Source organism: Tripterygium wilfordii, chromosome 6, assembly GCF_013401445.1.
Source record: "Tripterygium wilfordii isolate XIE 37 chromosome 6, ASM1340144v1, whole genome shotgun sequence".
Classification (NCBI taxonomy): Eukaryota; Viridiplantae; Streptophyta; class Magnoliopsida; order Celastrales; family Celastraceae; genus Tripterygium; species Tripterygium wilfordii.
Window position 1 is genome coordinate 9,417,022 of NC_052237.1, and position 25,217 is coordinate 9,442,238.

The 25,217-nt window shown below is 38.5% G+C and overlaps 5 protein-coding genes and 1 long non-coding RNA gene across 6 annotated transcripts; 2 read left to right on the forward strand and 4 right to left on the reverse strand.

Annotated features, from left to right (window-relative positions):
• Window positions 1–4,478: 4,478 nt before the first annotated feature.
• Window positions 4,479–5,604, reverse strand: LOC119999357 (protein PHOSPHATE-INDUCED 1-like). Its single transcript, XM_038846863.1, has one exon. The coding sequence runs from the start codon at window positions 5,525–5,527 to the stop codon at window positions 4,583–4,585; it is 945 nt and encodes a 314-aa protein (XP_038702791.1). The 5' UTR covers window positions 5,528–5,604; the 3' UTR covers window positions 4,479–4,582.
• Window positions 5,605–8,534: 2,930 nt separating this feature from the next.
• Window positions 8,535–9,738, reverse strand: LOC119999448 (protein PHOSPHATE-INDUCED 1-like). The gene has a single exon (XM_038847015.1). It carries the CDS (start codon window positions 9,649–9,651, stop codon window positions 8,710–8,712), a length of 942 nt encoding a protein of 313 aa, XP_038702943.1. The 5' UTR covers window positions 9,652–9,738; the 3' UTR covers window positions 8,535–8,709.
• Window positions 9,739–12,371: 2,633 nt separating this feature from the next.
• Window positions 12,372–13,587, reverse strand: LOC120000029 (protein PHOSPHATE-INDUCED 1-like). Its single transcript, XM_038847902.1, has one exon. The coding sequence runs from the start codon at window positions 13,502–13,504 to the stop codon at window positions 12,560–12,562; it is 945 nt and encodes a 314-aa protein (XP_038703830.1). The 5' UTR covers window positions 13,505–13,587; the 3' UTR covers window positions 12,372–12,559.
• A 2,743-nt stretch (window positions 13,588–16,330) lies between these two features.
• On the forward strand, window positions 16,331–18,299 carry LOC120000028 (7-deoxyloganetin glucosyltransferase-like). Its single transcript, XM_038847901.1, has 2 exons — window positions 16,331–17,008; window positions 17,337–18,299. The coding sequence occupies exons 1-2, from the start codon at window positions 16,492–16,494 to the stop codon at window positions 18,272–18,274; spliced, it is 1,455 nt and encodes a 484-aa protein (XP_038703829.1). The 5' UTR covers window positions 16,331–16,491; the 3' UTR covers window positions 18,275–18,299.
• Window positions 18,291–18,810, reverse strand: LOC120000031. Its single transcript, XR_005468566.1, has 2 exons — window positions 18,362–18,810; window positions 18,291–18,329 (listed from the first exon to the last, which is right to left on the reverse strand). It is a non-coding gene; the product is annotated as an uncharacterized LOC120000031 (long non-coding RNA).
• An 815-nt stretch (window positions 18,811–19,625) lies between these two features.
• On the forward strand, window positions 19,626–21,820 carry LOC120000455 (7-deoxyloganetin glucosyltransferase-like). Its single transcript, XM_038848544.1, has 2 exons — window positions 19,626–20,248; window positions 20,769–21,820. Exons 1-2 carry the CDS (start codon window positions 19,732–19,734, stop codon window positions 21,713–21,715), a joined length of 1,464 nt encoding a protein of 487 aa, XP_038704472.1. The 5' UTR covers window positions 19,626–19,731; the 3' UTR covers window positions 21,716–21,820.
• Window positions 21,821–25,217: the final 3,397 nt, after the last annotated feature.

The following is a 25,217-nucleotide window of genomic DNA, read 5'->3' on the forward strand; positions in this document are numbered from 1 at the left end:
AGAAGATCCTATATAATAGAGGATATGTATCGATAAATTTCAGTACTACTACAATGATCCACTAAAAATCACGAAAACATTATATGTCATTGAGAGACTGAATTTTCTTGGAGGGAAGTTGGAACTTGTAAGGTGGAGATACTAAATGGACCTTTTGGGACAGGAGCAAGGATTATAGCTTGTTGTTGGGAGTGGGCGTTAGCGAGGTTCTCGATGTGTGAAGACTTTATCGGATTAGCATAACTTAATCGAGTGAGATATAAGCAAAGACCCCTTACTTCTCACACAACCAATACATTTCATGAGCCTGAGAACAAATGGCCATGACCTAAGAACAACAAATCTGTGTGGGTCCATGGCCCAAAACGGACAACATCCACGAGTGCAGAGGAATGTTATGATTTTATCTTACATTGTATTGACATACCCACTCGAGTGACAAATAAGCAAGTGTTCAGTCCCTCTCACACAACCAATTCCTTTTTTAGGATTAATAACCAATGATCGATGGCCCAAGAAGAACAAAGTCATGCGTAGCTTCGGTACAAAGCAGACAATTTTGATTTGAATGAATTTCCCCCAACACAGCGGAAACGCGAAAAGGGCGATAGGTCGGTGGCCGAGAGATCTCTGATCGTGATGTTGTGGGAGGGGGCGCGAAGGCAGAGGGTTCGCCACATTTGAAGCAAATACCGGTGGAGGAGGAGGTCGGAGAGTCGGACAGTTATCAGGGTGATTGTCAATCTTCCCATTCCATAGTTTGAGGGTTGCTACCTTTGTAGTGCAAGACCAAATGCGGTGATGATGCAGATGGGAGTTGGAATAGGAGTTACTATGGGTCCAAATCAGAAGCCCATGAAGCTTCTCTAGAAGCCAAGCCCAGTCCAAGCTAATAGCAATATATGCAACCTGAAGACTGGTAATAGGGCACTTTGGATGATGCTTGAATTTTCGTTCTCTTTATTACTGTTTAGCTTTCCTTCTGAGAGTGATTCTCGACCTATCTTTCATGAGAGTGAATCTCATCTTCCTGAGAGAGAGTCTCAGTTCTTGGTTGTATTTGAGTTATCTGTCTTGTAATTCCTTTGGAATTGTTATCCACACATATATATATCAGCTGTTAGTTGGACCAATTTCTTTGTGTTGTTGAAAACCCCTACTCTGCTTGCATCAATTTTGGTATCGAAGCATTAGCGTGTGCTTGCCATGAGTACCACACGCCGCAGCTGGTCATATGACGCAAACAACTTGCACATTGAGCAGCGCCTTGAAGCCCTGGTCCGACGACTGGACCTGTTGTCCGAAAAAGTCGACATTTTATGGGAGCATACTTTTCCTTCTGCCTCTGGTGTTCAAGGTCCATTGCTCCATGAAGATTTTGCGGTGGAGTCCTCCACTCAACTAAAAGGGGGCAGCATTGAGGATGAGCTTTCTTCTCCAAATGAGGGGTTTAGTACACCTTTTGTTGATGGTGAGAAGGACCGTTTGGAAGCTGCATACACTCGAGGTACCACTCTAACAATAGATCACGGTAAAAAGTTTGAATGTTTTAAGTTACCTTTTGAGTTGCTACCAAGTGCACACAGGGTTTTCGACGAATGGCCTCAACTGGGTATGAAACCTTGTACAATTTCCTTTATGTATTATGTGCAATATGAGGGTCAAAGAGGATTCTTACCCCCTACTTTTGATCCTGGTACACAAGCAAAATGCGATATCCCCAAACGTTGGCTGCAATTCATGAGTATACATGTTGAAGGTCTGCACTTGATAATGCCAATTTCAGAATTTTTAACTGCCATGGAAAATGTTGCAGAAAGTATTTCTCGACGAAAGAACTGTCACGCTACGAACCAGTTTCTAGAGGGTGTTCTAGTGCTAATAGTTTGTGAAGTTGCCTCTTCAATAGGTTTTCAAGTTTTTAGGACAAAGGACTTAACACAGTTTCTTGGTAGCCGTATTGTTGGGGAGGAAGTAAATTTAGGTGAATTGGGGGTTGAGGTTCTGCAATCTGACACTTATTTTCATTTTCTATTTGGTGGAGAATTAATTACAATGACATTGCTGCTTGTGGGAAAATTCGTAAACTTCGCCTATAGTGGGACTTTCGCATTCTCTTATGATTTGTGCTTTGAAGAGATTGGGGATGAAGTTGATGTTACTGTGACTAAGAAGATAGGGGAGGCGGTCGCATTATTTGTTGACAAGATTGGTGTAATTTTTGCTTTGCTTTGGACAGAAGCTACAGTCACCAATAGCAAAAACATTCATCAAAGCACCAGTACGGTACTCTGCCATTCTCTTAACAACTTTTTGTGGGTGATATATCCTCTTTCTAGGGAACCTAAGAAAAGAATCCTTGCTGGTGTAAATACTATTTGTGACGGATTTGTTGACTTAAGTTGTGATCTTAAGTTGCAAAGTAATGGGATATCTACTTATGTTGAGTCAAGTACTTCTGGGATTACTAACTTGTCTGTGCCGGCTAAGCCAATATCTTTGGCAGCTGCTTGTAATAGCATTGTGGGTCCTGCTCCAGGCAAAATAGCATTGCTTACAAGTGGTATTAAGAAGTGGACTGCATGTGATCTTAGGAAAGACAAGTTAGCCTTGCATCCATGTGTTTTCTTTACTTCCGGCTCTGTGTTTTATCAAGTCCTAGTTCTTTGGAACTTTGTTGTTTCTGGAGATGACTTGAACTCTGAGAACATGCTAAACCAACTCCTTATTCTAGCTGTTTTCATAAGGCATGAAGATCCTTGTATGATTGAGTATGGCATGAGTATGCATGGTACCCATCTGTTAGTCAATTTGGCTTTGTTTGATCTATGTTTCGTTGGTCTACTTCACATCTTGGATGAAATGATATCCTATCAATGGGAGCCAGGAGGCAACGTTTGGACTTATGAATATTACACATGTGGGGAACTAATCTCATACCTTGCAAATTATGAGAATTTACATGTCCTGGACGTGAGTCCATGGTCCAACTATCTTTTTGAAGGCAAAAGTGGAAGGCTTGCAACTCTGGAAGCATGTTTTGGTGGCTATGTTAGTGGTCATACTTTCCTTGTGGTTTCTCTAGGGACCACTCATATGGTTGGTTTGTTTGAAAGAATTGATAAATGTGGTGCGTTGGTGTTACCTTGTAGCTGTGAAGAATTCATTCTTGAATTTGATATGTACTTCCGGGAAATGGAAAGTGTTAATACTTTTCTTGAGGGGAGTGAGGCTATTACAACAAATATGTTTATGGTTGTTGCTTCACCAAAAAGGTACTTGGGGTTTGCACAAGTGAGGCGTTGTGTGTACAGTGAAGGCAAGGTGGTGCATCATCATAGAACTCAAGTCTGCCTTCTGGGAGAGAAACATAGCTCTGTTTTAAAACCCAAATGGGTGAATCAAGTTCAAGTTGGTGCTTCTCATAATCTGGTGAAACAAGTCGCGACTGTAAACACATTCCTTTTTGATTTGGGTGGTGGTGTTCTGTTGAGGCCTTGCATTTGTCCGATCGAAGTATGGCTTGGTGAATATCTTGACTATCAATCACCGGAGACGAATGTTTCAAGGGTGGTGGGAAGGGTGCAAATAGGAAGCCCAAGTGGAAGGGCTTGCGCTGTTGTTACTCTTTATGTTAGGAATCCGAGACTGTTGATCAGTAGCGCTCACTTGTGGGCTTCATTCTTTAAGTTTGAGGCTTTTCCTAAAGTGTATGAGAGGATCACTGCAAATGACATTTTCCCAACAATGCTGAGTCAATCGGAGGTACCTATCAAGATTATTGGCCATCATGGCGTGAAACTTGTATGTGAAGTTCTTGATAGTGAGTTTGATGGCATTATGGGTATGTTTCCTCTATCTCTAAAGTTTCTCATTCCTGGAACACTACAATGGGACCCCGGCGGAGTTTGCAGTCCAAATTCGACGGAGTCGAATTCAATTGGGAGGGAGGGAATGATGCAGATGGGAGTTGGAATAGGAGTTGCTATGGGTCCAAGTCAGAAGCCCATGAAGCTTCTCTAGAAGCCAAGCCCAGTCCAAGCTAATAGCAATATATGCAACCTGAAGACTGGTAATAGGGCACTTTGGATGATGCTTGAATTTTCGTTCTCTTTATTACTGTTTAGCTTTCCTTCTGAGAGTGATTCTCGACCTATCTTTCATGAGAGTGAATCTCATCTTCCTGAGAGAGAGTCTCAGTTCTTGGTTGTATTTGAGTTATCTGTCTTGTAATTCCTTTGGAATTGTTATCCACATATATATATATCAGCTGTTAGTTGGACCAATTTCTTTGTGCTGTTGAAGACCCCTACTCTGCTTGCATCAGGTGATGACTAGCTTTGATAACAAAGACGGATGGGAACTAGGGAAGATTTGGAAATGACGACACTGCGAGTTGCAGGCTGATCTGAATTCTTAAACATTATATTCATGAAATACAACTACTTAATTGTAAGTATAAAGAAAACAATGTGTTCTCAGTATCCGTTATAGTTATTAAATGAATAAACAAATCAAACAATTTTTCTAACTATTATACATAGTTTATGCACTAGTACGTGGATCATCATCCTCATCTAGGTTAGACCAAAGTGGAGCAGGTGGAGGTTATAGGGTCAAACAGAGCAGGAAGCAAATACTTTCTTCCATTAACCCCATACGCATTATAGCTGGCACCACTGGTTTGATCCACCAACAATTCACCAGCATAGCCAGGATAAGACCCTTTTCCATAAATACCAGGACAAGCCGCTGCAGCCTCTAATGGAGCCTCTTTTGGTCCCTGGAAGAATCCATTCCCAAATGGGTTCGTAGCAGTCCCAGCCAGAAGACTAGCCAAATTCATTACCATGCCTTCCATGCCCACATCATTGTTTGGAGCAATCAATGGTGGGCTTTGTGGGCCGTAAATGGGCTGGTGAAAAGGCCACGCGCATTGGCCTGGACACTGAGTCTCCGAGTTCCCAACCCAAATGTAAGCAAACTTGGATCTCTTAGCTTGAGAGCCGCCCATGGACGACCCATGTGTCCCGCATCTGCTGGAGCAAAACCCGTCAACGGATACATCCGATGCCGTCAAAACGACATTGATGGCATCTTTCTGTGATCCCTTTGATGCAATCTGTACAATTTTCTGGGTTGTGAGGGATTTGCCCAGAGAGTAGTTTTCATCAAGAATTTGTTTATCCAATGAAAACGATAGAGAATTAGGAGTCTTGGCGATGTGGTAGTATTTGTCAGTGGTTTTCCACCAGGTGGAAACAGAGGGTTGGTTTGTTGTGGTGGGATGGGTGGAAGAAACTGCGGTGATGAAATCAGAGACGATTGCACGTTGAGAAGGCTTGAACTTGCCGTACCAGATCAAGTTGATCGAGATTTTGCCAGTAAGAAGAGGACCATTGTGGTATTGAAAGATTGAAGAAGGGTCTTGGTCTTGGGTGAGTCTCCTCGCTGCAATGGAGAAATGAAACAGAGAGATGACAATCACTAATTGGAAGAGAAGCAGAGAGTAGGCAAAAGAGGCCATTGATGTGATTTGAAAGAACTCAAATTCAACACTAAAGTTTGATGAATTTGTTATTGAGATTGGGAGTGAAGAAGAAGTGATTTAAAAGACCATATATATAGGATTTCGCTCGGACTTGAAAGAAACTACACGGAAATAGCTCTAGAGTGTGCCTGTTTGTCAACTGTTTGTTAAATTGCCAGAGAGTAAACGCGTTGTTATTTTGCGATGGACTACTAAACACTTTATAGTGTTTGGCCAGCTAATGATTGAAAGACAAAAAGACGTGAAAGAAAAACACAAAATTTCTGTGCCTTGTTGGTTGTGGAGGTGGTACTTTTGGAAGGAAAGCGAGAGAGCGTGTTCGGTCATGGAAAATGGAATTATGTTGTCAACGTCCCAAATCCTGAGGTTGGAATTATGGTGGAGGGATTTCCAGTTGTAGTATGTTGGACTTGTCAAAATTCAAACCATGTAATCTGTCTCTATGAAGCCAATTGTATGGAGTCGGAGATCTTAAGTTTGATTTTCATTGAGAGCAATATCTGGTCACGCGTTGAATTTTGTCTCAATTGACTCTTTATTGGTTAGAAAACTTTTATACATGTAGGCTTGACGATCTAAGTTTAAGTTCATATTGAATGTTTAAAAAGTAACGTTAACTATTTTAAATAATATCAAACATCGATATATTCTAAGATAACAAATATTGCATATAAATTTAGTGTAGATAAATTTATCTACAATGTATATAATTTATCTGCATTGAATATAATTTATTTACAGTGTATATTATTATCTGTAGTGCATAAAAATTATTTATTTGCAAAACATATAATTAATCTGCACTACAAAAAACTATTTTTTTACCGTGCGTAAAAAATATTTATCGGTAGTGCATAAAAGCATTTATCTACCATGTATAAAAACTATAACAAACTATAATAAAATCAAAATAGATAAAGCAAATAAAAAAACTAATGCATTATAAACATAGTATAGATAAATTTTAATATATACTAACCATAACAAAACCACAACAAATAATACAGATTTGTCTATATGATTCACAATACGATGTGTAAACTTTAAGCCTTGATTTGACATCTAAAATGTTCAAGTCTTCAAAAATTTATCAGACACAATTCTTTGGGTCTTAGAGTCTTCTTTTGAACGCCTTAAAAATTATCTTAATCGGAGCTCAAATGAGTGAGTTATGGCTGTCCGAACATATTGACGTCAAAAACGCAACTCCAATACATAAATTTTGAGTCTCGATTTGACCTCTAACATATTCGGATATCCAAATATGTATTATAAAAAATTATGTGTTCTTAGAGTTATTTTTTGAACGTCACAAAAATCCTCTCAATCGAAGCTCAAACGAGTGAGTGAGTTATGACTGTCCGAACACACTGATGTAAAAACATGGCGCAAACCTTAACCTCAATTTTGACATTTAAAATGTTCAAATCTCAAAAAAATATATTAGACATAATTCTATGGGTGTTAGAGTCTTCTCTAAAACACCATAAAAAATTATCTCAATCGGAGATCAAACGAGTGATTTATGGTTGTCCGATTACACTGATATCAAAAACACAACTCTGATATGCAAACACTGGGCCTCAATTTGAACTTTAAAATGTTCGAATCTCCAAAAATATATTAGACACAATTCTATGGGCTTTTAAGTTTGATTTCAAATGCCACAAAAATCGTCTCAAGCATACATGAGTTATGGCTGTCCAATCACACTTATGTTAGAAAATATATTTAATTGTTGAAATTTACAAGTAAAACAAGGATTGAGGGTAGTATGATCAATAAAAAAGATATTTTAAATAAATTGTTCTTAGTGGAATAAGTATTATCCACTTATGGACTTTATGAGTTGAGGAAACTTAGAGTGGATTTATTAAAATAAAATTTTGATTTGAGAGGCGTATTTCTAATTAACCCTAATATTTTATGAATACATACTTCTTTTTTTGAAAAATGACTTCCATAAGGTAAATTTATAAATCATACTTACTTACTAAATTATTACCTAATAATTATCCAATTTTATAAATCATAAATTACAAATGAATTTCGATTTGCGGGTTGGAAACTACTATCTGATCATTTATGAAAAAAAATATCAAAAGTTAAATAGTAAATGAGTACCTAATAGCACTTCCAACTGCTTTTGTAAATAAGATATGTATCCTATTTTATACAAGGAAACATGAAGAATAAAACAGTAAAAAAAAAAACCCCACAGAAGATCCTGTATAATAGAGGATATGTATCAATAAATTTCAATATTGCTACAGTGATCCACTAAAAATCATGAAAACATCATATGTAATCGAGAGACTGAATTTTCTTGGAGGGAACATGGAACTTGTAAGGTGGAGATACTAAATGTATCTTTTGGGAATGAGGGACATGAGCAAGGATTATAGCTTCTTGTTGGGTGTGGGCGTTAGGGAGGTTCTCAACGTATTAAGACTTTATTCAAAAAAGAGGACAATATTCACGATGGCGGAGGTATGTCAAGACTTCATCTCACATTGGATTGACATAACTCGATTGAGTGACATATAAGCAAGTGTTAGTTCCTCTCACACAACCAATTCGTTTTCTAAAACTAACAATCAATGTCGATGGCCCAAGAAGAATAAAGTCGTTCGTAGCTTCGACACATAAAACGGACAATATTGATTTCACTGAATTTCCCAACACAGCGGAAGCATGAATAGGGCGATAAGTCGGTGGCCAAGAGATCTCTGGATCATGATGTTGTTGGAGATGGCGCAAGGGCAGTGGGTTTGCCACATTTGAAGCAAGTACTGGTGGAGGAGGAGGACGGAGATTTCGGACAGTTATCGGGGTGATTGTCAATCTTTGGATTCCATATTTTCAGGGTTGCTACTTGCTAACTTTGTAGTGCAAGGCGAAATGCGGTGATGACTAGCTTTGATAACAAAGACGAAAAGGGAACAAGGGAAGCCTTGAAAACGAAGACACTGCGAGTTGCAGGATGATCCGAATTCTTAAATTTTATATTCATGAAATAAAACTACTTAATTGTAAGTATAAAGAAAATATGTGTTCTCAGTATCCGCTATAGTTATCAAATGAATAAACAAATCAAACAATTTATCTTTCTATTACACATAGTTTATGCACTAGTACTTGGATCATCATCATCAGGGTTAGACCAAAGTGGAGCAGGTTGAGGTTAGAGGGTCAAACAGAGCAGGAAGCAAATACTTTCTTCCATTAACACCGTATGCATTATAGCTTGCACCACTCGTTTGATCCACCAACAACTCACCAGCATAGCCAGGATAAGACCCTTTTCCATAAACACCAGGACAAGCCGACGCAGCCTCAAGTGGAGCGTCTTTTGGTCCCTGGAAGAACCCATTCCCAAATGGGTTCGTCGCAGTCCCAGCCAGAAGACTAGCTAAATTCATTACCATGCCTTCCATGCCCACATCATTGTTTGGAGCAATCAATGGTGGGCTTTGTGGACCGTAAATGGGCTGGTGAAAAGGCCACGCGCACTGGCCTGGACACTGAGTCTCCGAGTTTCCAACCCAAATGTAAGCAAACTTGGATCTCTTAGCTCGAGAGCTAATCGACGACCCATGTGTCCCGCATCTGCTGGAGCAAAACCCGTCAACAGCTACATCCGATGCCGTCAAAACGACATTGATGGCATCTTTCTGCGATCCCTTTGATGCAATCTGCACAATTTTCTGGGTTGTGAGGGATTTGCCCAGCGAGTAGTTCTCATCAAGAATTTGTTTATCCAATGAAAATGACAGAGAATTAGGAGTCTTGGCGATGTGGTAGTATTTGTCAGTGGTTTTCCACCAGGTGGAAACAGAGGGTTGGTTTGTTGTGGTGGGATGGGTAGAAGAAACGGCGGTGATGAAATCAGAGACGATTGCACGTTGAGATGGCTTGAACTTGCCGTACCAGATCAAGTTAATTGAGATTTTGCCAGTAAGAAGAGGACCATTGTGGTATTGAAAGATTGAAGAAGGGTCTTGGTCTTGGGTGAGTCTCCTCGCTGCAGAGGAGAAATGAAACAGAGAGATGACAATCACTAATTGGAACAGAAGCAGAGAGTAGGCAAAAGAGGCCATTGATGTGATTTGAAAGAACTGAAATTCAACACTAAAGTTTGATGAATTTGTTATTGAGATTTGAAGTGAAGAAGAAGTGATTTAAAAGACCATATATATACAGGATTTCGCTCGGACTCGAAAGAAACTACACGGAAATGGCTTCAGAGTGTCTGTTCGTCAACTGTTTGTTAAATTGCCAGAGAGTAAACGCGTTGTTATTTTGCGATGGACAACTAGCACTTTACAGGATTTGGCCACAGTTAATGACTAAAAGACAAAAAGACGTGAAAGAAAAGCACAAAATTTAGTGCATTGTGGTTGTGGAGGTGGTACTTTGGGAAGGAAAGCGAGAGAGCGTGTTCGGTCATGAAAATTGGAATTATGTTGTCAGTGTCCCAAATCTTGAGGTTGGAATTATGGTGGAGGAATTTCCAGCTGTAGTATGTTGGACTCATGTCAAAATCCAAACAATGTAATTTGTCTGTCTGAATACAATAGTATGGATTTAAAGGTCTTGAGTTTGATTTTCATTGAGAGTAATACCTTACCACACATTTTATCCCAATTTTCTTTGTTATTTGTTAAGAAACTTTTTGTACGTGTGACGATCCAAGTTTAAATCCATGTTGTATGTTCAAAATGCAAATTGATATGATGGAGGCCGGAGTTGAGCATAAAAGAAAATGATTGGACTCATTTCATGCCTTCGTGCCTCCAGTTTCAAAACCAATAATAAGTTCTTATATATAAACATTTTTTTTATGTCATATATTTTTATATTTTTTTATGACAAAAGAAGAATAAAGAAACAAACCCAAATTGGTGGATGGGCGGGTCATCACCACTATCTACCCACCATTTTATACTAGTAGCTCCTTGTTTCACATATATAAAATTATAAACATGTCAACGGAAATTTGATTACTCATTATAGTTTTCCTCCAATATCTCAAACTCGTGAGAAAACAATTATTAACCAAAGTAAGTAAAGCATTAATATAATTGTAATGGTAATCATATGAAAAAAAATGAAATGATTACCGGTCCAAACACATAAGGATATTTTTCGCTCAGATCCACACAAATTTAGTTGTCGTCATTGGTTCTTAAATCCATAAAATGCATCAATTGTGTAAAGGTGTTAGAACTTTATTTATATATCAATCGATTGGGTTACGTCAATTTGACATGGGTTATAATCTTGACACTCATATGCACTTGTGAACTACAATTGACAAGTGGACAGATATAGATCACGTTCAAATAGACCGAGTCTCTACTCTAATATCATGTTGAAAATCCAAACTCAAATCCTTCAAGACTGTCAAGACTTTATCCCATAATGGATTGACATAATCCAACCGAGTTACATATAAGCAAAGGTTTGGTACCTCTCACACAACCAATGCATTTTCTAGAACTGAAAACTAATAATGACGGTCCAAGAAGAATAAAGTCGTGCGGGCTTTCGATTCAAGGAGTACAATATAGATTTGTAGTGTTTGGAATTTCCTTAACATGGTGGAAAGTGTGAATATGATGATATGTCGAAGGCCGAGAGATCTCTGATAGTGATGTCTTTTGAGATGGCACGTTGGAAGTGGGCCGCCACATGTGAAGCAAGTACCAGAGGAGGAGAAGGTCGGATAGTTATCGGGCTGATTGTTGTAGTGGCCAAAAATCATCTTTAGATATTTCCCTTTCGATAGACTAACCATGAGCAGGACATTTGATGGTCAACACAATATCCGTTGGTCAACATCAAGCCCAACCCAAGGCAAATCAACCCTATGACGTTGAATGCCCCCGGACGTGCCATCAAAGGGGAGTGCAGACCAAAAGGATCCAACAGGGAGCGGCCAGTCAGAAAGATATCCGACGCCATTGACGGATAACGGACTTGCCCGCCTTAGGTATACGTCCTACGCTATATTCATGCATACATTCGTACACATATATGTCTCACACCATATTGATCGTACACCCAAACCACTATCTCCTATCCTGACTTAGTCGCCCCTATAGCAACGGTCGTCTGAGATCATTGTCGAACCTAACCTCGACAAATCGAACAGCCCAGCACGCCGTATCACATGGTCTGCAACCACCTCCTGACATCGAGCCGCCTGACCACTGTACAACCCTGACCTCAGCCAACCAAAATAGGCCGTGTGTCCTGACATTCGACACCACCTTTTCATATTTGTCTGTGAGCTGTACTATAGTACCCAGTATGTCAGTCTTGGTCGGCAAGCTAATCCACTGTAAAAGGTCCCCCTTCTTCCTCGGGAGCAGGGATACGCAATCTTGGAAACTTAGACCCTTTGCTCTCTCACTTTCTTCAACCTTCAACTCATTCATAGCTCTCTTGCACCCTACGTCCACCATTTTCATACCATCATTCGCACTTTACGATTCCTGTATCTTGGCTTTGGCCAACCTGATTTCGATTTACTGACTTGAGCGTCGGAGGTTCTTTGGCTGGTACCCCACCAGTGCCCAAGTCCTTAGATCTCAACCTTGTTTTGTTTCAACCTTACTTTGTTTCTCAAGATCCCGTTATAGAAGACCTCCATATAAATTATGTTGACTATTCAACGATTGTAGATTCGGGTATCTACCATTGTCGTCTTCAGATTCCATATTTTCAGAGTGCAAGACGAAATGCGGTGATAACTAGCTTTGATAACAAATACGAAAAGGATTTAGGGAAGCCTTGAAAATGAAGACACTGCGAATTACAGGATGATCTGAATTCTTAAATATTATATTCACGAAATAAAACTACTTGATTGTAAGTGTAAAGAAAATTATGTGTTCTCATATTATCCGCTCTACTTATTAAATGAATAAACAAATCAAACAATTTTTCTAACTATTATACATAGTTTATGCGCTAGTACGTGGATCATCATCATCATCTGGGTTAGACCAAAGTGGAGCAGGTTGAGGATACAGGGTCAAACAGAGCGGGAAGCAAATACTTCCTTCCATTAACACCGTATGCATTATAGCTTGCACCACTCGTTTGATCCACCAACAATTCACCAGCATAGCCAGGATAAGACCCTTTTCCATAAACACCAGGACAAGCCGATGCAGCCTCTAGTGGAGCCTCTTTTGGTCCCTGGAAAAACCCATTCCCAAATGGGTTCGTAGCAGTCCCAGCCAGAAGATTAGCCAAATTCATTACCATACCTTCCATGCCCACATCATTATTTGGAGCAATCAGTGGTGGGCTTTGTGGACCGTAAATGGGCTGGTGAAAAGGCCACGCGCATTGGCCTGGACACTGTGTCTCCGAGTTCCCAACCCAAATGTAAGCAAACTTAGATCTCTTGGCTTGAGAACCGCCCATGGACGATCCATGTGTCCCGCATCTGCTAGAGCAAAACCCGTCAACAGTTACATCCGATGCCGTCAAAACGACATTGATAGCATCTCTATGCGATCCCTTTGATGCAATCTGCACAATTTTCTGGGTTGTGAGGGATTTGCCCAGAGAGTAGTTTTCATAAAGAATTTGTTTATCTAATGAAAACGATAGAGAATTAGGAGTCTTGGCGATGTGGTAGTATTTGTCAGTGATTTTCCACCAGGTGGAAACAGAGGGTTGGTTTGTTGTGGTGGGATGGGTGGAAGAAACGGCGGTGATGAAATCAGAGACGATTGCACGTTGAGATGGCTTGAACTTGCCGTACCAGATCAAGTTAATTGAGATTTTGCCAGTAAGAAGAGGACCATTGTGGTATTGAAAGATTGAAGAAGGGTCTTGGTCTTGGGTGAGTCTCCTCGCTGCAGAGGAGAAATTAAACAGAGAGATGACAATCACTAATTGGAACAGAAGCAGAGAGTAGGCAAAAGAGGCCATTGATGTGATTTGAAAGAACTGAAATTCAACACTAAAGTTTGATGAATTTGTTATTGAGATTTGAAGTGAAGAAGAAGTGATTTAAAAGACCATATATATACAGGATTTCGCTCGGCCTCGAAAGAAACTACACGGAAATGGCTTCAGAGTGTCTGTTCGTCAACTGTTTGTTAAATTGCCAGAGAGTAAACGCGTTGTCATTTCGCGATGGACAACTAGCACTTTACAGGATTTGGCCACAGTTAATGACTAAAAGACAAAAAGACGTGAAAGAAAAGCACAAAATTTAGTGCATTGTGGTTGTGGAGGTGGTACTTTGGGAAGGAAAGCGAGAGAGCGTGTTCGGTCATGGAAAATGGAATTATGTTGTCAGTGTCCCAAACCTTGAGGTTGGAATTATGGTGGAGGAATTTCCAGCTGTAGTATGTTGGACTCGTGTCACAATTCAAACCATGTAATCTGTCTGAAGCCAATCTTATGGACTCGTATGTCCTGATCGAGTTTAATTGTTCCTGATAATAATACTTCGCCATGTTATGGATTTTGTCGTAATTTACTCTGTACTCTGTTGTCGACTTGGAAACTTTTGTACGTGCATGTTTTATTATCAAAATTTAGGTTCATATTTAATGTTCAAAGAGTAAATTGATATGATGTCATTCTAGGTTATGCATCAAAAAAATTAAGTTCATATTTAATGTTCAAAGAGTAAATTGATATGATGTCATTCTAGGTTATGCATCAAAAAAAAAAGATTCGACGCATGTCATGCCTTCGTGCTCCAACTTTCAAAACTAAGGATTCGTTTGGTAGACAATTTTAACTGTAACATCTATTGTAACATATATTGTAGACAATAGATGGTGGTAATAGATGATAACAAATACGGTGTCTAAAATATTGATAGTATTTGATCGTACTTTTGTTGGTAGCATATATGGTATTAAATTTGTTTTGAAAATTACATGCAGATGTATCATGCCTTAAAGTTATAAATGATAAAATAAATAGGAAATAAATGATAATAACATTAAAAATCATTTAAATAAATTTAATAACTATAAAAATAAAATTTTTATAATTTTATATGTCTAACAGTGTTCATACATATTTTTCTTAAATATAGTATATATATTTGTATAATAAATTTTAATAAAATATAGTACATATATTTGATTGGGGGTATTTTAGGTAGTTCAGTAAAGAATGGAGGACAGTTTAGGGAAGAAAACTCAAATTCTGACATGAGTTTTTCATCAGGATCGGGTAATTTTATAGCGTGGCTAAAAAGCATGTCCTAAACTCTAACTAATTATAGCTCATCAACCCTAAATTTCGTGTCGGGTAGGGTAAGTAGATAAAGATCTGCGTTATCTCTCAACAACAAACTCATACCTGACACCTCCCCACCCTACCTAGTTTTTTGCTCTTGGGAAGAGGAAGAGGTTGATCTTCAACATTTTTCTCTTATTATTAAATCTCAAAGAAAGAATGGTATTGATGACGTGTGTCCAAAGGACACATGTTAAGGATTAATTGTAGCTTATCAAAGCATGTCATGTGTGATAAATAATCTCTCACCTAATTTTTTAAACTTAAAATACGTCACTTTTTTAGATTTCGATACATATTTTCATTCTTAACATGTGTCCTTGGGCACACGTTATCATTTCCCAAAAAGGGGAAATATATCCACCACGTCATCATACCGCACATGCCTTGTTTTGAGTCAAAGTTCTATAATGACAAGTTGACAACTCACCAATCACGTGTATCAATTCGTAAGTCCGTAAAAGTTTGGCAAAAAAATTGAAAAATATAAATGTGATGTGACATATTTTTCATAGCATCAAATTACTAAATTTAATTTATTATTAAAAAATTTAGTTTACATAAATATCTTTATTTAGAATGACATATAAACCATATATTAAAAATAAAAATTTCATATATATTTATATATTAAATTAAAAAAATACTAAGTTTACACAACAATTAACAAAAGCAAATCAAAAACCAAAGTGCGCAAAGTGCAATGAAAGCAAAGCAGTCGACTTTCACATTGAAAGCTTAATCGCGTCTATGGAGGTTTTCAAATTGGTTTTCTTGTTGTAGCTACTTGTAATACCCGTCATAGACTGGTTAGTTTCTTCAGGTTCACTTCCATGATTTTTCTGATTTGTTGAATCTGACTAATACCTTTCATTCTTATGTGCATATTTTACTACTCTTTTACTCGGTTTCTCTATCAAATTTTGAGATCCCCAATTTATGATTCCTATTTTATCTCCAATCAATGTAGATGGTTGGATATTAAGTGAGTACTACATATATATTTATAATTAATGACTCTCAAATGTCACATATGATTGAGAGTAAAATGAGAATCATGAATGGGGGGTTTGCAATATTTTTTCTATAACCGAGAACGACATCATACAATATCGTACTTTGAACATCCTATATGGAATCTTAGGTCGTTAGGCTTGCACATATAGAAGTTTACCACTTGACGAGATAATCTAAATTGGACCAAAATTTAGCACTTGGCCACAAAGATATTACTCTTAGTAAGAATCCAACTCATGACCTTCCGAATCTATACGATTTAACCCCATAAAAATTCATCAATTAAGTTATCACTCAAGTTAAAAAATTAAAAGAAAAATGTGGTACATGCATATATCTGCTTTATTGAACTTCAACTAAATTAGACAATGACAAAAAATCATAGAGCCGTGTAAATCCGGCTGTTGAAAAAAAATCATCATTTGGCTACTATGGCAATAATTTCAACATTTGACTGTACATATGTTTGTCATGATATCTTTTCAACTTCTTCCATCTTCGCTTGCCAATGTAATTCATGACACAACACAACATAGCATAGTTCTCTCCATAATAACTTCTTCTTCTTCTTCCTCCTCTTCTCTGGTTTCAAGTTTCAATTTTGTTTTCTGATCTAGCTTGATTTGATAAGAGGGAAAATGGGTACCCTTGTCATAACAGATGATCAAAAGCCTCATGCAGTTTGCATCCCATACCCAGCTCAAGGCCACATAAATCCAATGCTAAAACTCGCGAAACTCCTTCACTCCAAAGGCTTTCACATAACCTTTGTCAACACAGAATTCAACCACAAACGCCTCTTGAAGTCACGAGGCCCAAACTCTCTCGACGGCCTTCCTTCCTTTCGGTTCCTGACCATTCCGGACGGTCTTCCTCCCACCGATGTCGATGCCACCCAAGACATTCCATCGCTCTGTGCCTCCACCAGCAATAATTGCCTCGAACCCTTTAGAAGGTTGCTTGCGAGGCTTAATGAGGCGGAGGATGTTCCTCCGGTCACTTGTGTTGTTTCTGATGGGGGGATGACTTTCACCCTTGATGCGGCGGCGGAGCTCGGTGTTCCTGAAGTGCTTCTCTGGACTACTAGTGCTTGCGGCTTTATGGCTTACCTTCATTATCACGACCTCATTCAAAAGGGTCTTGTACCACTCAAAGGTTAGGTCTTGTACCACTAAAAGTTAATGATGTTCGGTTAAAGGCGTATGCTTGCAGCGTTTTTCGATCTTCAGTGGTACCGATCCGGAGATTCCCAATCGATTTCACATTGGGTCTCAGCTCAACTTATCGCAGCCTATTCGGGTCGAGTTTAGGTCTAATTTGACTGTTCAAAAAGAGACAAACGCAGTGGTGTTGTTCTTTATTGCTGAAAAAATGGTTTGGTTATATAGATATCTTTTGGTAACCGATAACATCATACAAATTTATTTTTAGACATTCGATATAATTGACTACTAATGACATGGTTATTACTTTCGTTTGGCAGATCCGAAAGACTTGACAAATGGGTACTTGGATACTCCAATCGATTGGATTCCGGGCATGAAGAATATCCGATTAAAAGATATTCCAAGTTTTATAAGAACAACTGACCCCGAAGACGCATTGTTGAACTTCGTAATCTCCGAGACAGAAAGAGTCCAGAGAGCCTCTGCAGTAATTTTGAACACTTTTGACGCCCTAGAACATGAAGTTATTGAAGCCATGTCCACAATCATTCCCCCTGTTTACCCAATTGGTCCACTACAGTTTCTCCAAAATCGGATCCAAGACAGTGAATTAGAAGCAATGGGATCAAGCCTGTGGAAGGAAGAACCAGAGTGCCTCAAATGGCTAGACAGCCAAGACCCCAGATCAGTTGTTTATGTCAATTTCGGGAGCGTCACAGTCATGACAGGTGATCAACTGATCGAATTTTCATGGGGTCTTGCGAATTCCAAGCAAAACTTTTTGTGGGTCATAAGGCCTGATCTTGTCTCCGGCGACTCTGCAATTCTGCCACCAGAGTTCATAACAGAGACTAAAAACAGAGGAGTAGTGTCCAGCTGGTGCCCACAAGAGCAAGTGCTAAACCATCCGAGCATTGGTGGGTTTTTGACTCACAGTGGGTGGAATTCAACACTTGAAAGTGTGTGTGGAGGAGTGCCTATGGTTTGTTGGCCTTTCTTTGCAGAGCAGCAGACGAATTGCAGGTATTGTTGTACAGAGTGGGGGATTGGGATGGAGATTAACAGTGATGTTAAGAGAGATGAAGTTGAGAGCCTTGTGAGAGAATTGATGGAGGGAGAGAAGGGAAAGAAAATGAGGGAGAAAGCTTTGGTGTGGAAGGAAATGGCGGAGGAGGCTACTGCTGGTTCCAGTGGGTCTTCCTATGTGAATTTGGACAATGTGATCAACCAGGTTCTTCTGTCTACTCGAGCATAGTTAGATTAGATTTCTGATTCTATTGTGTGTGTCATGTTGTTTCTGAAGCCAATACCTGGAAAGCTGCTGACAAAAAAAAAAAAAAACCTGGAAAGCTGGCCACCATATCTACAGTTTTTGTTGGTAAGTCACCAAGTCTACAGTATGTGATGTACGGCGGGTTTGTATTGTTATGGCTTGGTATTGGGGCCGCCATATGCTACTAAATGCCATTTTAGTCGTCGTAATATAGTATGTTGGAAAAATTGGTTTGAAACACCACAAGTCAAATATTATTCGTTTTAGATCAACAACACACATGACTTTGTATTTTTTTTAGCCATCACTATTGGTTCTTAGGCTAAGAAAAATGTGTTGGTTGTGTGAGAGAACACATATATTTACTTGCATGCCACTTAGTAATTCGATGTGGGATAAAGTTTTAGCACTTCCCCGCATTTATGGATTGAGTTATGTAAAACCCAACAAATTAACAAGTAGAAGCCAAATCCAAATGGAACAAGATTTTTACTCCGATATCCTATTGATAATTCAAGACCAAACACATCACGACTTCATCAAAAAAAAATCCAAAATGATATATGTCCTTAATCTAGGTGGCATGAGTATTAAATGGTCTTCACACTTCTCCTCATGTCACCTAGATTATGAACAACTATAAATATCAAAATTATGAACATCCCATCAAAATGGTCCCCAGATTTCTCCTCATACCAAGTTTTTTACTAAATACATCCCATTAACCTTTTAAAAACACACTAGAGTGGGGTGTACTTAATAAAAAAGAGGAGCAAATAATGTTCATTATTTATAATTAATGACTCTCAAATGTCACATAGGATTGAGAGTAAAAATGAGAGTCATGAATTGGGGGTTTGCAATATTTTTACGATAACCGAAAACGGCATCATACAAGATTGTACTTTAGACATCATATATGGAAACTTAGGCCGTCAAGCTTGCACATATAGAAGTTCACCACTTGATGAGATAGTGTAAATTGGACAAAAATTCAGCACTTGTCCACAAAGATATTACTCTTAGTGAGAATCAAACTCATAACCTTCCGAATCTATACAATTTAATCCCATAAAAATTCATCAACTAAGTTATCACTGAAGTTAAATTTTTTTTAAAAAATGTGGTACATGCATATATCTGCTTTAATGAACTTCAACTAAATTAAACAAAAACAAAAATCATAGAGCCGTGTAACATCCGGCTGTTAAAAAAATTCATCATTTGGCGACTATGGTAATTATTTGAACATTTGACTTTACATATTTTTGTAATAATATCTTTTCAACTTCTTCCATCTTTGCTTGCCTATATAATTCATGATACAACACAACATAGCATAATTCTCTCCATAATAACTTCTTCTTCTTCTTCCTCCTCTTCTCTGGTTTCAGGTTTCAATATTGTTTTCTGATCTATCTTGATTTGATAGTGGGAAAATGGGTTCCCTTGTCATAACAGATGATCAGAAGCCTCATGCAGTGTGCATCCCATACCCAGCTCAAGGCCACATAAATCCAATGCTAAAACTCGCAAGACTCCTCCACTCCAAAGGCTTCCACATAACCTTTGTCAACACAGAATTCATCCACAAACGCCTCTTGAAGTCGCAAGGCCCGAACTCTCTCGACGGCCTTCCTTCCTTTCGGTTCCTGACCATTCCGGACGGCCTTCCTCCCACCGATGTCGATGCCACCCAGGACATTCCATCGCTTTGTGCCTCCACCAGCAAGAATTGCCTCGAACCCTTTAGAAGGTTGCTTGCCATGCTTAATGAGGCGGAGGATGTTCCTCCGGTGAGTTGTGTTGTTTCTGATGGGGTGATGAGTTTCACCCTTGATGCAGCGGCGGAGCTCGGTGTTCCTGAAGTGCTTCTCTGGACTACTAGTGCTTGCGGCTTCATGGCTTACCTTCATTATCGCGACCTCATTCAAAAGGGTCTTGTACCACTCAAAGGTTAGGTCTTGTACCATTACAAGTTAATGATGTTCGGTTAAAGGCGTATGCTTGCAGCGTTTTTCGATCTTCAGTGGGACTGATCTGGAGATTCCCAATCGGTTTTGCATTGGGCCTCAGCCCAACTTACCCACGATGTTCGGCTCGAGTTTAGATCTAATTTGACTGTCCAAAAATAGGCAAACGCAGCGGTATCGTTCTCTGTCACTGAAAAAATGATTTGGTTATATAGATATTTTTTTGATAGCTGATAACGACATCATACAAATTTACCTTTAGACATTCGATATAAATATAAACTTGGACGAATTAGTTACATAGACACCCCTAAGAGGTAAACACTTGTGAGGATACTTATCCAACCTGCCAAAATTTACACAACCAAACTGGTTGTGCTCCCACTGAAAATCATTTATCGTTGGTTGTGGTCCACTGAAAACCATTTGTTGGCTTTTATTGAGAGGATGTAGTCGGGATATAATTGGCTACTAGTGACATGGTTACTACTTTCGTATGGCAGATCCGAAAGACTTGACAAATGGGTACTTGGATACTCCAATAGATTGGATTCCGGGCATGAAGAATATTCGATTGAAAGATATTCCAAGTTTTATAAGAACAACTGACCCTGAAGACACATTGTTGAACTTCGTAATCTCCGAGACAGAGAGAGTCCAGAGAGCCTCTGCGGTAATTTTGAACACTTTTGACGCCCTAGAACATGAAGTTATTGAAGCCATGTCCACAATCATTCCCCCTGTTTACCCAATTGGTCCACTACAGTTTCTCCAAAATCGGATCCAAGACAGTGAATTAGAAGCAATGGGATCAAACCTGTGGAAGGAAGAACCAGAGTGTCTCAAATGGCTAGACAGCCAAGACCCCAGATCAGTTCTTTATGTCAATTTCGGGAGCGTCACAGTCATAACAGGTGATCAACTGATCGAATTCGCTTGGGGTCTTGCGAATTCCAAGCAAAACTTTTTGTGGGTCATAAGGCATGATCTTGTCTCCAGCGACTCTGCAATTCTGCCACCGGAGTTCATAACAGAGACTAAAAACAGAGGAGTATTGTCAAGCTGGTGTCCACAAGAGCAAGTGCTAAACCATCCGAGTATTGGTGGGTTTTTGACTCACAGTGGGTGGAATTCAACACTAGAAAGTGTGTGTGGAGGAGTGCCTATGGTTTGTTGGCCTTTCTTTGCAGAGCAACATACGAATTGTAGGTATTGTTGCACAGAATGGGGGATTGCGGTGGAGATTAACAGTGATGTTAAGAGAAATGAAGTTGAGAGCCTTGTTAGAGAATTGATGGAGGGAGAGAAGGCAAAGGAAATGAAGGAGAAAGCTTTGGTGTGGAAGGAATTGGCAGAGGAGGCTACTGCTGGTTCAAGTGGGTCTTCCTATGTGAATTTGGAAAATGTGATCAACCAGGTTCTTCTGTCTACTAGAGAAAAGTTGGATTAGATTTTTGGATTCTGTTGTGTGTCATTTGTTAAATTTTATCAGGTATTACGGATTTCAGTTTTTTTGTCCCAATGAACAATTATTTCATATGGACCATGTAGGTATGTGTGGCCCACGATTATACATAGATCATATGTGTGTCCATTTCAAACATTTAGATAATTGTGATAAAAAATAGAGATGCTTTAGTATTTTCGAAATTTTATATATTAATAAATTCTTGTAATGCAAAATTTTTTTGGCAACGCTGTGTGCCTATAATAAAATCATTCATAAAAGTCTATAATCTAAATAGCATGCTTACTAAGTAAGATGATATGTAGAGTGCATCATATATTCTTTTTCTTATAAAAATACCCCTAATTATTCAAAGGACAATGCTAGAGACCCCCAAAATTTGACCCCCAAAATAGGCTTTGATTAAAAACACACATGTAGGGCCCACTTCATATCCAACCCTCTACATTAAATGAGGGTCTTTTAGGGGTTAAATTTTGGGGGTCTCGAACATTATTCTTTCAAAAAAGACTCATTTTTGATAGGTTTAACCTGGACGTTCTTAATTACATTGTTTTATCACATTATTTTTGAAACAGTGTATAAAAATCTATAACACGTAAAACAATGTTTTATTACATTATGACAATCTTTATTTCGATGTAATAAGACATTGTATTAATAAAAAACACTGTAATAAGAGTATGTGTTTAAAGAAAACAATGTAATAACAGTATGTGATAATGAAAAAAAATGTAATAAGAGAGAAGGCAAGTAAATCAAATGCATTTCTAGACTGGAGTGGTTCGAAACAGTATTTGGGATTGGTCGAGGCACTGGGGTAGGCTCATGTTTGCTTGGAGAGAACTATATCTTGAATGATTACTTCTGTATTGAGATATTCGATGGACAGATCGCCTGGATGAACTAGAGAGAAGAAGAAGGTGGAGTGGAGAGGATAGAGAGAGAGAATGACCGAAGGAGAGAAGCTGACTCAAGCAAACACACGGAAGCTCAGCAATCCGTCCGATTAAGTTGAGAAAGAGGAATGGCTTCCTCTTCAAAGATACTCTCTCTTTTCTCTTTTTTTCTTTTTTTTTTCCCTTTGGTTTTTTTCTATTTTATTTTTCATTTTGATTTTCTTGTCAAGTCAGTTTCTTAGCATCACGAAATGTGAAGAGAAAAAGTGACACACAGTGGATTGTTTTCATGCAGTGTTATCAGAGCCGACCCGCTCATAGACCCTTGACAATTAATTTTGAAGGTTCAACCGGTTGGTTTGAAGGGTCAAGGTTTAAATAATTTTAATTTTTATAAATAATAATAAATAAAATTTTTATTTAATTATATAATAAAAAATAAACACAGAAAAAATATAGTAGTATAATATCAAACTTGACAACCATAATACTGAAACTAGGTATAAGAATGCGCATAAGAAAAAGATATAAACATGATTATTATAAAATTTTAAAATCAAAGCAAATGAGATCTAAAATTTTAAAAAATAAAAGTCAAAAAAATGCAAAACCCTTGAAGATTTTGAAGTGGTCCTCTTGGCGAAGAGCAAAAGCCAAAAGGTAAAGAAAGAGAAAAGACAAAGTGGATATGGGACCCACTAACTTACATGTCATGCCACTGTCGCTCATGGACAAGTATTATTATCGATACGTATCATTTTCGAATTTTTCCACTGAAAATGGATATGGGACCCACTAACTTACATGTCATGCCACTGTCCCTCATGGACAAATATTATTATGGATACGTATCATTTCTGAATTTTTCTACTAAAAATGGATATGGGGCCCACTAACTTACATGTCATGCCACAGTCCGTCCGTCCCTCATGGGCAAATATTATTATAGATACGTATCATTTACGAATTTTTCCACTGAAATTCGGGTTTTAAATTTGACATGTTGTTTCTCAAGTCAATACCAGAAAGTTGGCCTTCATGTCTGTGAGAGGTTCGGCCGGTTTGTATTGTTATGGTTTGGTCTTGGGGCCGACATATGCTCCTAAATGCACATTTTGGTCTTCATTAATAATGTATTCACGACTTCATCAAAAAAAAATTGTGAAAAAATAATTATGCCAAATTATTTTTCTCGGGATTCGATAGTTACTATCTTTTGGGTGTGTATTAAAGAAGTTCGTAAGTTTGGTTCTTATAATAGTATGATCTCTAGGTTTTGAAACAAGAATTCAAACCTTAGTTCAATATTCTCGATTCGACGAGACTCGTCGAATTTATAAGTCTTCTTGTGTAATAGTAACTATCTGGAAAGCTCCTGCCTTAGAGCTCTCGTACTTAGTGACGAGTTCGAGCCTTAGAAGCATGTGAATGAATATCTCGCAAATCACACATGTTAGACAACGGAAATTTCCTTTTTTGTGTGTTAAATAAGCTTGTGTAAGAACTAATAAATCACACGTGTGAGACAAATAGATGAAAATTTCCTTTTGGGTTGTATTTTTATAAGCTCGTAAGTTTATGCAACAACTCGCAAATCACACATCTTATGTTAGGCAATTACATAAAATTTTTGCTTTTGGGTGTGTATTAAATAATCTGGTAAGAAGAACCACGAGTAATTCAGATGACACTCGTATATGTGGTACCTCATAGAGGTCTCAAGTTCGAGCTTCCCCATCTCTTCCTCTTTAATAAAAAAGAAGTACCTGGTAAGCTTGTGTGAGACTAGTTCTTACGTACCCCTCCCATGATTCATTGTCCTCTATTTTTATCTTATCATGTAATAAGTATCTTGATCATCTTGGTACTAGTTGGGTTTCAAGCTAGATGTATGGGTCTCCATAGAGTGTCAATTCATGTGGCCTACCAATTTATCTTATCATGTAAGACCCTTCTCTCTATCTCATCTCGACCATCTCCTCATTCTCTCTCCACCCTCTCCACATTTCCTCTCCTTGTCTCTTTCTCTATTTATCATGGACTAGAGACCCCCAAAAGTCCCCCAAATCTATGTGACATTAAAATATCCATTGATTAAAAACACACTTGTATGCCCCACTTTACATCCAACACTCCATATTAAATGGGGGTATTTTGGGGGTCACTTTTTGGGGGTCTCAAGCATTATCCATTTATCATCTCCCCCTACTTAGCTCTCTCTATCTCTATTTTCTCTCCTCCTTTCTAATTGAGATATTTGATTTGGGGCGTCTCTGTTTATGCTCTCCTTCTTTGGATTTCCGGCATCTTTGTTTCTCATCTTTTTCTAATAAACAACTCCAATTTCTCTGTGTAAAAGAGTAGTCCATAGTTTTGTTTTTGTAATGTGTTTGATTTGAGTGTTGTGAAGCGAACAATGTCAAAACTAGGAGGTTGGGCTTCTTTAGTTGGTAGCTCTTAAATCACGTGTTAGTCCAAAAAAGAATATTGCGTTGAATATGGGTATTGGGTGGGCAAAAGTGATGTGACCAAGAGGAGAGCATCTCGGCATACACAAGTAGAGTATGCTCTAGAGCCCCATGTGA

Excerpts from the sequence above, each read along its gene's own strand:
- LOC119999357 (XM_038846863.1), bottom strand. The coding sequence starts at position 5,527 with ATGGCCTCTTTTGCCTACTCTCTGCTTCTCTTCCAATTAGTGATTGTC.
- LOC119999448 (XM_038847015.1), bottom strand. The coding sequence starts at position 9,651 with ATGGCCTCTTTTGCCTACTCTCTGCTTCTGTTCCAATTAGTGATTGTC.
- LOC120000029 (XM_038847902.1), bottom strand. The coding sequence starts at position 13,504 with ATGGCCTCTTTTGCCTACTCTCTGCTTCTGTTCCAATTAGTGATTGTC.
- LOC120000028 (XM_038847901.1), top strand. The coding sequence starts at position 16,492 with ATGGGTACCCTTGTCATAACAGATGATCAAAAGCCTCATGCAGTTTGC. Across the intron at positions 17,009-17,336 it reads GGGTCTTGTACCACTCAAAG|ATCCGAAAGACTTGACAAAT; the intron begins GTTAGGTCTTGT and ends TTCGTTTGGCAG.
- LOC120000455 (XM_038848544.1), top strand. The coding sequence starts at position 19,732 with ATGGGTTCCCTTGTCATAACAGATGATCAGAAGCCTCATGCAGTGTGC. Across the intron at positions 20,249-20,768 it reads GGGTCTTGTACCACTCAAAG|ATCCGAAAGACTTGACAAAT; the intron begins GTTAGGTCTTGT and ends TTCGTATGGCAG.